General features: G+C 48.8%; 1 protein-coding gene across 7 annotated transcripts in view; it reads left to right on the top strand.

Annotated features, from left to right (window-relative positions):
* The window catches only part of LOC109423029 (uncharacterized), a 46,740-nt gene extending 33,616 nt beyond the window's left edge, over positions 1 to 13,124 (top strand). For all 7 annotated transcript variants that reach the window (XM_062845481.1, XM_062845483.1, XM_062845482.1 and 4 more), the window contains exons 4-5: positions 9,651 to 9,916; positions 9,990 to 13,124. In XM_062845481.1, coding sequence (XP_062701465.1) covers positions 9,651 to 9,916; positions 9,990 to 11,613 — 1,890 coding nt within the window. In that variant the 3' untranslated portion in view covers positions 11,614 to 13,124. The remainder of the gene's footprint in view (positions 1 to 9,650; positions 9,917 to 9,989) is intronic.
* Positions 13,125 to 15,886: the final 2,762 nt, after the last annotated feature.

The raw sequence follows: 15,886 nt of genomic DNA, 5'->3' as shown, positions 1-15,886 counted from the left end.
CCTACTCCTTAACAGACTTATTTACGTCCGCCACAAGAGGAGAACGTGCCTCTGGAGCCGCTACCTGTGTCCCTGCCCCGGAAAGGGCTCCATAGCCTAACGGCTGCGGAAGCCAGTTGCACCTCGCACTGTTGCCAAAGTGCCGTGATGAGCTCTTTTACTTCGGTGACCTCGTCTAGGTCTTTGACCTTCAGAGTCGTCTCTTGTGTGAGAGCCCTCACCTCTACTCCTTCACCAAGGACCTCTTCCGCCAAACTTTTGTAGGCGACGCACATCGGCTCCCAGATCTACAAGCTTGGCGTCGCTTCGCATCGCCTTCAAGACGTCCGAGTACTTAGACTATTCGGTCTTGATGACGAGCGTGTCATCTTTCTCGCGCTTGGCATCTATTCTTTTACGCCTTCTCCGTTTGGCGTCCCTGTTCTCCTCGACCTGCGGCTTTTTCTTCTTCCTCTTCCGCTCGGCTTTTCCCTTCCATCCGGGACGGGCCAGCCTTTTCAGGCCTACCCTTCTCAGTTTTCCGGGACACCTGGCTGGGGTGCGACTTGCCTGCATTACTGCCGGCTTTCGGGTTCAGTATTCGCCTGGCCTTCCGGGAACCGCCAGACAGCTCCTCACCTGCCGGCTGTCTGCGAGTGCTTGTTACGAAGAGTCGCATCCGCCATACTTTTTGGTCTTCCTTCGAAAGCGAAGGCCTCCTGGGTAGACATTTCACAGGTTCCGCCGCTGCTGCAGTCTTCACGAATCTCACGTGTACCTGCTCGTCCATCGACTTACAAAGTCGCAACAGAGTCGTTTTCAGGTCCTTACTTATGTTGGACTTAGTGAACGCAAAGTCGATGATATTGCCAAGCTGCTGCTCAGTTACCTCGATTGCGGACAGTCCTTTTCTGTTTTGGTCGACGGCCCTCAATAACTACGCTCCACCGGCTGGCTTGCCGGAGTGTGGACCGGAGCTCCCACGTTTGAGCTGCGTACACAGCTTCCAGCACCTAACTCCTTACTTCTCCTTACCGGAGACCTCATCAACCCACTCCTTGCGGGGTGGGGGTTGGCATCACCACTACCGCTACCTCCTGCTTGAGGGACGCAATACTGTGGTTTCACCTCCTCGATCATTCATTCCTCGGCACTGGTCGCTTGACACCTTGAATTGGGATTAGTAGTCCTATTCTTAGCCGGTGACTACGTGGCTGACTCGCAAGGGGGGGGGGGGGGGGTGGAGGGGGAGTTTCGTTAGGCCTCGGGACTGTAATCCCTGCTGCCGCCTTTTTTTCCTTCTAGACCATAGGGGGGAAAATCTGCTCAACAGACACCCTAACAGGAAGGTTAGGGTAATGTGGGGTTAAGGCCGTCTTCTACAACACTAGTAAAAGCCAGGACTACTCTCTCCTCGACCCACTAAAACACATTCCTATGGTCGCCAAACCCTTCGTCTCTCCGGAACCACCAAAAAGGTATTGCTTCAGAGAGGGGCTAGTGCACATCGCACCCACAAGGTTAGCTGCGTAGCCTAGCAGCAACGAACATCGATGACTCGCTCTGGAGAGTCCATCACGGTAACATGCTGGCGCTTAGCCAGTTTCCCGAGTGGTCCTCGCCACTCCCTTTGTCCACGGAAGGCGGGCAGGGTCAACCCCGCCCGCACCCAACTGCATTGCAGACATCAAGAACTGATGCCCACGTGCAACCCGATCTGACCTGCCCGCAAAGGAAGGGTATCACTACTCTTCAGGCCATATCAGATGCACCCTTGCCGGGGACCCCTTTCCAACCGCGGGCTCGGATCCAACCCAGTAGACCGACGCCACGACAGCACCGCTACCGGGACTTCCTCTTAATCGCTGTAAGGGTCGATCTCGACCGCAGGGCACCGGTATGACCTACGAAGCCGACTTCGAACCCCTGGACCACCTCTTGCACTGCATCTGGACTAGCCATTCTCCGAGTCCACGCGCCACCTCCTCTGTAGCTCCCAGACGATATGGGTGATAGCCGTTGAAACGGCATTCCAGCTAACCTCATCCCTAAAGGCTAAAGGCTAAAGGCTGTTTGGGTCCATATGAAGTTAACCATCAATGTTAACTTCTTTTCCCGATCAGCCTAGATAGCTGTGTAGTGTCGGTAGCGGTTGTCTCAATTGGCTAAGAATAACACTACGGACCACCTGTTCCGGGGGTAAAAGTCCACTAAACAGGGAACCCCAATCCAAGGTGTCAGGCGACCCGTGCTGATGGATGAATGGTTGAGGGGGTTTAAAATATGCTCGATCTTTAACGGAGCCCGTAACGTTGGTAGATCGCCTTTATGTGTTGCGTTACGGTTCAAGATCTACCAAACCGAACCCTAGTGACATCCGGTTTGTCAAGTTGGGGTAATGTGTTTTGGTAATAAGGATTCATGGTACAAAGTCCTTGTTACTGGTGACAGTTTCTAAAATTGCATTTATTCTGCCTTGCTGATAGTTAAAGAATCGGACTTTGCCTACCCGAGACTACACTTGATGTTAGGAAAACAAACATGCTTTACGTATCTGATTGCGTACTAACCTATCAAGGTCTGTTAAGTTCTGGTAATTCAAGGACTCACGTGCATTCTTATTGCAGAACACATTCTCTAATTTGACAGAGTTTTGCAACTAGCCTAAAGTCCCGGGTTTTTCTTTATTGTCCTGGGACTAAACTAGAAGCAAGACATGGATAGGGCTAGAGTTCCGATGCATGGATAAATATCAGTACCACCGTTTTGTTTTTCTCTGAATTCAAAAAGATTGTGGTTGATCAGGGGCGCTCTTTCACTGAGATTTAAATCTCTATGATACGGAACCTTTTCATCGCAATTGATTTCTTACACCTCTGGGATAACAAAACAGGAACTGTACAGAAATCGATGCTTCATTGCCTCTCAATGACAATGGAGTAGTACGACATGCACTAAATACTAAGGATACGGGTAATGCCACAAAAGATCTAAATACTGGTCGCAGTGGCTCACCCGAACAGAAAAAAAAAAAAACCTCATCCCTACACATCCTCTGGACCAAGTTGTCCGGAGTTGTGTCCTCCCCGCATGTGGCAAGCATATGCGGTCACGCATTGTGCGAAAACGCGGGCACACGAACAAAACGTGTTCCGCCGTTTCCTCTAAACCATTGCACACTGGGCATTCGGGAGAATCCGCATGCCCGAAACGGTGTAGATACTGTCGGAAGCAACCATGACCTGTAAGGACCTGTGTCAGGTGGAATGTAACTTCCCCATGGCGCCTATTAATCCAACTATCTACCCTCGGTATCAACCTATAGGTCCACCTTCCTTTGGTGGAACTGTCCCACGCGCGCTGCCATTTGACCATAGAGGCCATCCTGACAGTCCTGCGTATGCCTCTTGTGCCGCGCATTTCGAAGCACTCCATGTCCTCACTGATAAGAATGCTGATAGGCACCATACCAGTAATGACACAGAGAGCGTCGTGTGACACGGTACGGTACGCGCTTGCAACCCTCAGACACATAAGCCCGTATGTACTTTCCAGCTTCCGTCGGTAGCATTCAGTACTTAGCGCGGTACCACACGCCGGGCCGCCATACCTAAGTATGGACGTAGCAACACTAGCCAGAAGCTTGCGCTTACTGGCGTACACCGCTGAGCTATTGGAAATCATCCGGGACAGTGCCGCAATAGCTGTGGAGGCTCTTTTACAGGCATAATCGACGTGGCTACCGAAGGTAAGCTTATCATCGATCATCACGCCCAAGTGCTTGACAGAACGCTTTGACAGGATAGTGCACTCTCCTACACTGATCTCCGTCTGCTGCGCCGACTGCATGTTGTTAACAACCGTCACCTCTGTCTTGTGGTGAGCCAGCTCCAGTTTTCTGGACCGCATCCACGCCTCCACAACCTTGATCGAGTGGTCGGTAGTCAACTTCACCTCCTCGATCGTTTCACCGTAGACTTCGAGCGTAATATCGTCGGCAAATCCAACAATCACCACTCCCACTGGGTACTCTAACCTCAACACCTCGTCGTACATGACATTCCATAACACCGGACCCAGGATGGAACCTTGCGGGACTCCTGAGGTTATGTGAAAGCACTTCCGACCCACCTCCGTGTCGTAAACTAGTACGCGATTCTGGAAGTAGCTTCCGAGAATCTTGTACAAGTACTCCGGTATCCCCAGACGCAAGAGCGCATCGGCAATAGCAGCCCAACTGGCGCTATTAAACCCATTCCTACCGTCACTACAGCGCAGAAGCGAATTCCCCTCCTCTTAGGCTCGAGTGCTTGCTCGGCGGTTTTTGTAACCGACAAGATAGCGTCTATGGTAGACCTCCCCTTCCGGAAGCCGTACTGGTTGCTCGAAAGACCATTTTCGCCCTCAGTGAACCTCAACAATCTATTGACGATGATCTTTTCGAGCACCTTCCCCGCCGTGTCAATCAAGCATATTAGTCTATATGCCGACGGGTCTCCGGGTGGTTTCCCCGCCTTTGGTAATAGTACCAGGCTCTGCCTTTTCCAAGCTTCTGGGAAAACTCCCTCGTCCAGGCGTTTCTGCATAGCAGACCTGAACATCTCGGGAGCCTCTGTAATAGCTACTTTTAAGGCAAGGTTCGGAACTCCGTCCGGACCTGGGGCCTTACCTACGCTAAGGTACTTAGCTATCCCCGCAAATTCATCGGTGACCCACTCCTCATCGCCAGCTCCAGTCACCGGCTGTCCTATGAAAGGAGGCCAAGGACTAGGATCATGACGCGGAAAAAATCCTCCAATGATCCCCTCCAACATCTCTGGAGATTGCTCTGTAAGAGCCATCACACCTCTCGTCTTGGCCATAACGATCCTGTAGGCGACCCCCCGGCACTCTGACAGAGACCCTCAAAGCAGGCCTTTTTGCTTGCTCTTATCTCGGTCTTAAGCGCGGCTTTTGCAGCGGCGAACACCACCCGCCGTTCGTTTCGCTCTTCCTCTGATCGTGCTCGTTGCATCCGCCGCCTAGCCCGTTGGCAGGCGTGTCGCAGGTCCGCAATCGCGTCGGTCCACCAGTAAGCCGGTGGCCTTCAATTTCTAGGGTGGACTCGCCTAGGCACACGCACGTGAGAGCACCGCTACCAGCTCGTCGCCGTCTAAACCGATTAAGTTTCGCTCACGGCGGAGCGCCTTCCTAAATACCCCTTCGTCGAAGTATGATGTCTTTCACCTGCGAGGGCTTGGCCTTGGCCTAGCCGCCTCTTCTTCTATTCGCTGTCTGCTGTTGTTGTAGTCGATACTGTAGCCAACCGCCAGATGGTCGCTGTGAGTGTAGCCATCATCTACTCTCCAGTTCGAACTACTTGTTAGGCCAGGCTACAAAAGGCACGTCAATAATTGACTCCGCTCCGTTTCGACTATAGGTACTCTTGATTCCGACATTAGCCAAGTCGACATCTAAGATGGCCAATGTTTCTAGCAGGATCTGACCCCGCTGGTACGTGAAATGGCTTCCCCATTCCACGTCCCAGGCATTAAAGTCACCCGCTATTACCACCGGCCTTCGCCCTGTTAGCACGGTCGTTAAGCGGTCCAGCATTTGCGTGAACCGCTCGATCGGCCACCGCGGAGGCGCATAACAACTACAGTAGAAGACCCCGTTTACTTTGCGACCACGAAGCCCTCATAGGTAGTAGACACCAACTCCTGGACGAGGTATTTACCCGTCGTCCATATCGCCGCCATTTTTCTGGTCCCATCCGCGGCCCAGTTGCCGTTGCCGGCGGGTACTCGGTATGGGTCCGATATGATGGCGATATCCGTCTCCCACTCAGAAACTGCCTGACAAAGCAGTTGCTGAGCCGCATCACAGTGGTTCAGGTCCAGCTGCGTTACCTGCACTGTGATTTGTTGTTCACTGCGGCTTTCTTTAAGGCCGGGCACCTTGGACCACCCATCGGATGTCTGTTGTTCGAGAATTTCCCGGTACAGATCATGCAGATGGGCGGACTCGTGCAGCTTTGGGCCTTATGACCTTCAGCGCCGCATCGTCTGCACAGTTTGCGCCTGTCGGGGCCTTCCCAACTAACATTTATTGTGAATGTAAACGTCAACAAAGCGTCCTTAATACGGCTTGATGCTGAGTTACTGTGTTGTACATATGGACGGAAGCTTCTATGCAAGCCCTATACCAATGAATCTGGCGAACTTAATCAGCTTGTACATGGCTGTGCGATCAGCTTCTATACCACCTAGTCATAGCTCTTTTCTCGGCTCCTATGTAACCACTAACTGAATAACATCTTGAGAAGGCGCTTTTTCAGCCTTTTCGCAGTTATTAAATAATAGTTTTACGGCATCCCCAAATTGAACGATTAAATACAATTAGGTTATAGATACCGTGACGCAATACATGTGGAACTGGAATTATCACTTTTAAAATTGAATAATGAAAGTACTTGCCGCTACTTGGAATCGAACTCCCGATCTCCGTATCCACTGGTCCCGATGATGTCCTCGCTGCCACACTGCTATATATAAATAACATAGAAAATAGCCCGTTTTGTTTTACTCCAGACAAGGCTTCATAATTGTGCCACAAGAAACCTTACCCAACTTCATTTTGCTGTAAAAGCTTGTGAAACGTCAAACGCATTAATGTTTACATTGAACAAGCTGTGTGGTTGCGCCAACAGATTCTTCTTCACAGCTTCTAGCTGAAAGAGTGTTCTTTAAACGGCTACGAAGCGCTGCTATTTTGTGTTTTGGCAACATTACAAAACGCACTGTATAAAAGCAGCTGTTGTAGTGGCTGGGACTCTTACTCGATTTGCACATCTTCCGGCAAATCTTCCGGCATTGAATTAAAGTGCAATAAAAGCAACCCAAATAATTTCACAGCACAGACATGGATAGCTGTAAAGAATTTGTGTAGTAGCTATATATCCCGCTTAAAGTTTGTTTTGACAATAATGTTTACATCCGACAAGCCGTGTTGGTAAGCCAACAGTTTCTTTATTACAGCTTCTAGCTGTAATGAAATCGCATAACGGCCTTTAAAGCGCTGCTGGTTTGGGGATTTGTCAGTATAACAAATTGAACTGTATAGTAGCAGCTGTTTTGTTAGTGGGGACTCCTATTCGATGTGTTCAAGTTTTCACATCTTCCGGGAAATCTCCCGGAGTTGCAATAGAGTGGAGTAAAGGCAGCCCCAGTGACAAGCAATGGATTTCTGAAAACCGAGTTTGGTAGCTGTATGTTGCTTGTTTTGCAGTCGTGTATTAGCTTATGATTTATATTTGACTAGCTTTCCTTTTATTCAGCGTTGACTGCTTTTACTCGATGGTTACACAACAGAAAGCAAATGACTGAAGCTTATAGCGCTGAAAATGTTAGTTGGGTTTGCAGTCCCACGACTTGTGTCCTGGTTCCAGACACCTGAAGCAAACCTCTGGTGGCTCGTGGAATGTCAGGTGACATACACACCAACCCACCTTTATGCTCCCTACTTTAACGGACTTTTTGACGTCCGCCACAGGTAGGGAATCGCGCTACTTGGGCGGTGGCTTCTATATTTGTCTGTTTTCCACTATAACTCAGTCAAATTTGAACCAAATGACACAAGTTTTGGAATATGGTGAAATAGGTAGAGTATCTACCCGTGTACAACATTTCAAGTCAATTGGTTCCGAGATGAACCAGCCCAGGGCTGAAAATCTCGTAAATAAAGATAATAATAATAATAATAATAAGTCAATTGGTTCAAAATTGACTGAGTTATAGTGGAAAACAGACGAATATAGAAGCCACCGCCCAAGTGGCGCGATACCCTAGCTGAACCAAAGCTATCTGTGTCCCTGCTGGCCCTTTCCGTAGCTTAACGGCTGCGGCGGCCACCTGCACATCGCACTGTTGCCGCAGTGCCGTGACGCGCTCTTCCACTTCGGTGATCTCATCAATGTCCATGACCTTCACAGTCGCCTCATGTGTCAGAGCCCTCACCTGCACACCCTCACCAAGAACCTCTTCTGCCAGCCTCTTATAGGCGGCGCCCTTGTGCTCCTTCTGGCGCTTCAGCTCCAGGATCATCTCGCCCGTACGAGTACGTCTAATACTGCGTACGTCGGCTCCAAGACCCTCAAGCTTGGCATCGCTTCGCATCATCTTCAAGACGTCCGAGTACTTGGACTGTTCCGTATTGATGACGATCGCGTCGTCTTTCTCGCGCTTGGCACCTGCCCTTTTACGCCTTGGCTTGGCGTCCTGCGCTACTACATGCGGATTCGCCTTCTTCTTCCTCTTCCGCTCTACCTTCGTCCAAGGGGGGTCCTCCTCTTGGATCGCCCTGCTCTGTGGCTGTTGAGGGCTCACCAGCGGTCGCAACCCCTTGTTCCCATCGTTCCGGGACGGGCCAGCCTTTTCAAGCCCACCCTTCCCAGCTTTCCAGGAACCCTGGCTGGGGTCCAACTTTCCGGCATTATTACCGACTTTCGGGGTAATGATTCGCCTGGCCTTGCGGGCACCGCCAGACAGCTCCTCGCCTGACGGTTGCCTCGCCCGCTTCTGCGATTGCTTGCCCCGTTTGTCGCGAGCAGTCGCTTCCGCCTTATTCGGACTTCCTGCGAAGGAGAAGGCCTCCGTTTGGGTAAACTTACTTTCTCAATTGCAGGCTCCGCTGCTGCAGCAGTCAGCAACGCGAGTGCCGCGTGCTCCTGCTTGGCATCGTCGATCGACGCCCTAAGTCGAAGCAAGGCCGTTTTCAGGTTCTTGCTTATGTTCGACTTAGTGGACGCAAAGTCGATTATTTTGCCAAGCTGCAGTTCAGCCACCTCTATTGCGGACCGTCCTTTGGATTGACTCGATTGACGGCCCTCAACAACCACGCTCCGTCCATAACCTCCACCGGCTGGCTTGCCGGGAAGTGGACTTGAGCACCCACGCTTGAGCTGCGTACGCAACTCCCAACGCCTATCTCCTCACTTCTCCTTGTCGGAGATCTCATCAACCCGCTTCTTGCGAAGGGGTTGATCCCACCACTACTTCCACCTAGGTTCTGATTTGTTTTATTTGATTTCATGATTAAATCTCACGAGTAACACGGGAAAGAATGTCCACCACGCCAGAGCCCTGTATTAAGGCGGTAAGGGACAGCTTACTATGGAGGGTGCTCAGTTACCCACAGGCTCCGTTAATGATCGAGCATCTTTTTCACCCCCTTGATCACTCATGCCTCAGCACGGGTCGCTTGACACCTTGAATTGGGGTTAGTAGTCCTATTCTTAGCCGGCGACTACGCGGCTGACTCGGGGAGGGGGGGGGGGGGTGCGTCAGGCCCCAGGACTTTCGTCCCTGCTGCCGCCTGGTAGCTCCTAACCTGACGGCTGCCTCACATACAATCTGAGTAGACTTCACGGGTTCTGCCCCAGCCGCAGTTTCCATGAGTTTCTCATGGTCTTGCTTGGTTACCGTCTTTGACTTTCTAAGCTTCAGCAGGGTCTGCGTGAGGTTGCGTTACGTAATTTGTGTACCTAGCTTCTCTAAAAAAAAAATAGAATAAGGCACGATCACGGTAGAAGAAGAAAACTTTTGGAAAAATGCTTTCTAGAGGAGAAAGCTTCTCCTGCTGATGCTGCTGAAGCTTCCAACCTATTTAACCTCTCTCATCTAACCTTCCAGCTGTATCCGGTTCACGAGAACATCCCAATCTACCCGAGTTCGTACGATTTGTCCACGGCGCAGGAGTGCTGGAACCTCAGCAACCGCCATTCCAATGCGCACAACACCAACAGCAGTAGCAGCAGCCACGCCAGCAACCACAATCATCCACACATGGCAGGACCATCGTCATCCAGTTCCAACATGGCGTCTTCGGGGCACCATCTAGGACCACACGCGTCCTATCACCAATCGTCGGGGCACCATCAATCGCACGGCATGAGTTTGTGAGTTTCAATTGAATAAATTTTGTTGATTTGATAGTGTTGTGCTAACTACTTTGTCTTAACGTTCCCACAGCCAATTCGCTCAGCATGGTGATAATCGAGCTGATCTGGAAGAACAAATAGACGACAAATCGAAAATTCGGTTAGACTACGGCATCAGTTGTGTGGGTGGTAACTACGGAAGCATGGGTCCCAGTGGTAGCGGTAGTGGCGCACTGAACGATGACGCCAGTCGAAAGTTGGTTAAAATCCGTACTTATCGCTGTACAGAGTGTCCGAAATCATTTGCGACACTGAAACAACGGCGCACCCATATTCTGTCGGAGCATGAGACCGACTTGAAGGTGAATGTTTTAGGGGCGACAGGTTCGGCCACGGTGACATCCGGAGCATCTTCTTCGACTGTGACGTCGGCATCGACGCTTGGGTTCTTTTCTGGTCCGGCAACAACGTCGGCTGGGGAGGGATGTAGCACTTCGTTGCTGAATAAGAAAATAAAGATTGAACCACAGCCGGTCCTGATGAGTTACAGTTCATTGAAGCAGGAGCTGGAGCAGAAGCAGGAAGGAGGGGAAATTGCTGGACCAGCAACTGTGGTGGCGGGTAGTAGTGGAGGGAACGGAGAAATACGTCGAAAACGTACGTATGTTTGTGGCACGTGTAAGCATGAATTCGATAGATTTAAATTGTTTAATGCTCATCTGATGGTCCATCCGGCCGAATGTTATACTTGCGGAAGAAGTTTCAAACATTGGCCGAACTTTGCACTGCACATCAAGAGGCACTTGGGTATCAAAGACCATCAATGTAGGTTATGCGGGAAGAAGTTCGTTATCAAGCAGAAACTTATCGAACACATGAGAGTTCACACTGGAAAGGCACCGATCAAGTGCCCCGACTGTGACCAGCACTTCCGTCGGTTTTCGAATTTGGCACAGCACCGGAATCGGCACCACTTGAATAAGGTTCCTTCGAAGAAAGATTTTGTCTGCCACTGCGGCGAGGTGTTCCAATCGAAAGCCAAAATGGAGTGGCACAAGGAAATCCACGAAAACAAGCCAAAAAGTTGCCCCTTCTGTCGGGAGAAATTCATCCACAAGAACAGCTTGACCAGACACATCCGTTTGTCCCACACGGAAAAGTACGTGAAACTCGAAACGGCAACAGAAATGTGCACCCTTTGCAATCAACCGTACATCAAGACCAGCATGAAGCGTCACATGGAAACGCACAACACCAACGAGCGGATGGCTTTCTCCTGTACGATATGCAACAAAGTGTTCAGCACCAACTGGAACCTAAAGCAGCACCGATGGACGCATGCCAATCCGACGCTGAAACCGTTCCAGTGCAATATGTGTTCGAGTGGGTTCGTTCGCGAGGCTGACTACATCACCCACATGAACGCCCACAAATCCATACGTCCGTACACGTGCAACCACTGCGGATGTCAGTTTATTCGCAAGTATAACTGGATCCGGCACACCCGGGAGCACGAAACGGACAAGAACTACACGTGCGAGATTTGCGGCCGGAAGTTCCACCGGAAGTACTACCTAACCGAGCACAAGCGGATACACACCGGGGAGCGACCGTTCTCGTGCAACATTTGTGGCAAAACTTCGTCGACCAAGACGAACCACAACAAGCACATCAAGATCCACCACGCCCGGGATCCATTGACGGCGGAAGGATAAGCTGATCAATTTCCCCCGGCCCGGGGCGATAAGTGTTCGTGTGTTTGGAATATCGCGTTGAAATGCCGTACTACTACATTTATTATTGTCGACGCAAGTTTGACCACAAATAGTTCTTGATTTGTTTTTAAGTTTCGGGAATTAATTGACTGCTAGCAAACATGATTATGAATGAAGTTACTTTTAAACACGATGATTGGTTTCCACTTATTGTCGGAAAAAATGTGCTATCAAAACATTGAACACCTATCGGTTGCTGTTCCAAACATTGATTGGTTTGTTGGCATTGACTAGCTTGTATATTTTATGTCTGATGCAATTATCATCAATCTAAATTTACCCATTTATTGTGTTGATGTGCTTAGTTTCCTGTCCATCTCGTGTGGTTTTATTCGCATTATTAGTCAGGTGTTTGTCGTAGTACAGCTCCTACCTTTCGATCACCACACTACCGTCTATCATGATGCTCCAATCTTTTTCACACAAATTGGCTTGCTAACTACATGCATGATTCATTGAAATTCTGATAAATGTTCCATGACTCTACTTTCCTACTGGAACTTGACCTGAAATTGACTTGAAATGCACATATAATTCTTGCATGGCTCGACGACTGATTGCGATGATATCGATCAGTTTCTTCTAAAAACCGTGTTAGTATCTGTCAAAACTTCTTCATTTTCACTTAATCAAACGCCTATTTGAAATCAATAAACAGATGTGTCTAAATTGATAGGAACAGATAGGAACTGAAGAGCGATTTTTTTTTTTTCAATCAATGTAACTGTAGAATACATGTAGAATAGCAATATTAACCTACAAATCGACATTTAAATTTTGAAAGCATATTTTTCTCGATAAAAGTAGCAACTTAAAAATCGTGTTATTGTTTTGAGCAATATTGTTTTGCCTTGTTTTGTATGGTTGCTCCTCCAGCTAGGTGCAACCATCTCAAAAAGAAATTAGTTATATTGGTACAATGAAAGGTTTTCTTTCCCACGGTAGACGACGATATGAAATCAAAAATAGACAAAATAGTGTATAACATTATTTATTTTAGCATAAAATTCGTTTTACTAAATAATTACGGTACGCATTCTGCAAAAGTAATGCCTGATCATAGTAAGGAGAATAAATATAAACAAAGAACTGATTTGCTAACACAGAATTTTAGGATGATAGCTTCAGACTTCAGAATACATTGATCTTTTATTACGGTGGTAAACGTAAGTCTCCGCGCGTTTTAAGGTGGTTTGATTTGGTTTAGTGACATGGAAAAAAATAAAACATTCGTCGATGGTCCGCAGTAACCTGCTATAATTTCGTTCAGTAAAAGCTGATGTCAGCTTGTGCAATAATTATTACAAAAAAATTCTGCGAATTTATACCTAGTTAATACGACATTTTACAAATCCTACAATACAGCAAAAAAAACACTAAACAAGTCACCGATAGGAAACATTCAATTCCGAAATAATAAAAGTTTCTTATTATTCTATCAAACAAATAAACATATCTGAGTGCGAATCATTTGAAAGAAATAATCCTTCGTCTATTTGTGGTGTTTGTTTAACCTTCCGTAACTTTGCAGCCGTTTGCAGCCTACGGAACTTCAGGTGGTTTCGCAGACCGAAAAAGGCCCGATTCGCAGCTGCAATCTGTCTTTTCACCTCGCGGGTAACATCATTATCGCACGTTACTAGAGTAGGTACCAAGATAAACAAATTCGTCCACAACATCAAACTTTTCAGCACCACGATTTCACTGAATCGTACGCCGCCCTGAAATCGCTAAACAGATGATGGGTCTGCAAGTTGTACACCCGAAATTTATCGAGAATCTGCCGCAGGGTGAAAATCTGATCCGTCGTTGATCGGCTCTCAGAAGAACCCGCTTGATATTCGCCGACGAAGGACTCCTCAAACAGCCTCAAACAGAATTCCGGACAAACTTTTGTACGCTGAATTGAGAAGTGTTATTCCTCTGTAATTCGTGCACTCCAGTCGATGCTTTTTTTTTGTATGGAGGGCAAATGAGATCATCCAACTAAATAGCAGGTAGTTCTTTCTCTTCCCATATATTCAATATAATACGGTGTAAGAGTTGATACAGCTGCTTACTACCGTGCTTGATAAGCTCGACCGGAAGTTTGTCCTTCCCAGCAGCCTTATTGTACTTCAGCCCTCTAATGGCTGTCTTGATCCCATCTAGCGTTGGAGGTTTCACAGCTAGTCCGTCGTCGTCGATTCGAATTCTGTCTGTCGTTCTTCCATTCCCACCGTTCAACAACTCCTCGAAGTGCTCTCTCCACCTGGCAGCATTGTTTTGTCTGTCAGCAAATTTCCTTCGCGATCGTTGCACATGACGGGAGAAAGCGCTGTTTTTCTCCGCACGCCATTGACAGTTTCGCAAAACCTCCGCATATCATTCTGCTCCATACTTTCTTGCGCCTGAGCAATCACATTTTCCTCATGGTATTATTTCTTTCTGCGGCGTTTTTCGGCTGCTCTCGCTTCCCTATATCGCTCCCTGCACTGCACTGCCGGGTCCCATGCACCAGCATTTGGCTTCTGGCGACATTCTTCTCATCCATTACCCTCTGACACTCCTTGTCGAACAATCCGTTCCTAGGTCGTCTTTGAGCAGAGCCTATCACCTCTCGAGCCGCCATACTCATCGCTTCGTGAATAGACTCCCACAGAGTGTTGAGATTATCGCTCTCGTTGATTTCACTTATCTGCTCGTCCAGCTTCTGGTGATAGTCAGCTACCGTACCGTTTGCTGAAAAACACTGGATGTTGAAACGCATCGATCGCCGGTTCTTAGAATCCGATACGGTTGATAACCGGTCGATGTTGGGACCCCTAAAAGTTCTAACATCAATGACGTCCGAGAAGTCTCGGCCATCTACCAGCACATGGTCGATTTGGTTGCAAAATTCGCCATTTGGGTGTCTCCAGGTGTGCTTGTGGGCTGCAAAACGGTGAGTCGATAAGGAGAACGTCCAACATAGCTCTGGTTCTCACAAGTTCCTACCTCATGCTGCGATGACAAAGACCGCCAGCTAAGAGTTGTGTGCTTAACTGGTAGTGTAGCCTGAGCACTGTTGTCCTTCTGACTTCAGCTAGATTGAGGAGGTACGACCCGAGCGTCTGTTCACCAAGGAGGTGTGGCTCAAACAGCGTCTGTTCTGGCATCCAGCGGCTGAATAAGAAACGCTGCACCACGCCCAGCTAGATCCAAGGTGGTAGCCCCATCACCGTGGTCGTCCCAGTGTTGGTTGGGACGTTAAACAGAACTGGCACGATGGCCCTCCGGCGAGACAGGAGTGTTGGCGTAGGCCCAATAAGCCACCCGTAAAAATCCTCATTGCGAATAACATAGGAGAAAATACGACTCGATACAATCGGCAAAGACCCACGCGACAAAATAAGGACTACGATTGCTTTGGAAACTTGGAACATAGAATTGCAAGTCACTAGGTTACGCAGGATGTGACAGGATAATTTATGACGAACTACATCCCCGCAACTTCAACATCGTGGCGTTGCAGGAACTTTGTTGGACTGGACAGAAAGTGTGGAAAAGCGCATCGAGCGGCTACTTTCTACCAAAGCTGTGGCACCACCAATGAACTGGGAACAGGATTTGTAGTGTTGGGCAAGAAGCGACAACGTGTGATCGGGTGGCAGCCGATCAACGCAAGGATGTGCATGTTAAGAGTTAAGGGCCGTTTCTTCAACTACAGCATCATCAACGTCCACTGCCCGATGACGAGAAAGAAGCGTTCTACGCGCAGTTAGAGCAAACATACGATGGTTGCTCGCCGCGTGACGTGAAAATCGTTGTCGGCGACATGAACGCGCAGGTAGGAAGGGAGGAAATGTACAGACCGGTAATCGGGCGAAACAGTCTGTACGCCGTATCGAATAATAACGGCCAGCGATGCGTAAACTTTGCAGCCTCCCGTGGTATGGTAGTCCGAAGCACCTTCTTCCCCCGCAAAGATATCCACAAAGCCACCTGGAGATCACCCGACCATCAAACAGAAAACCAAATCGACCACGTTCTAATCGACGGTAAATTCTTCTCGGATATAACCAACGTCCGCACATACCGCAGTGCGAATATAGATTTGGATCACTACTTAGTCGCTGTATGCATGCGCTCAAAACTTTCGACAGCCACCACCAGGCATCGAAGTCGAACGCCGCAGCTCAACATCGATCAGCTGCGTTACGTAGAAGTGTCTCAAGACTACGTGCAGCAGTTA

The sequence above is a fragment of the Aedes albopictus genome, chromosome 1 (assembly GCF_035046485.1).
Source record: "Aedes albopictus strain Foshan chromosome 1, AalbF5, whole genome shotgun sequence".
NCBI lineage: Eukaryota > Metazoa > Arthropoda > Insecta > Diptera > Culicidae > Aedes > Aedes albopictus.
Note: the sequence above shows the minus strand (reverse complement) of the source record. Positions and strands in the feature narration are given on the sequence as shown.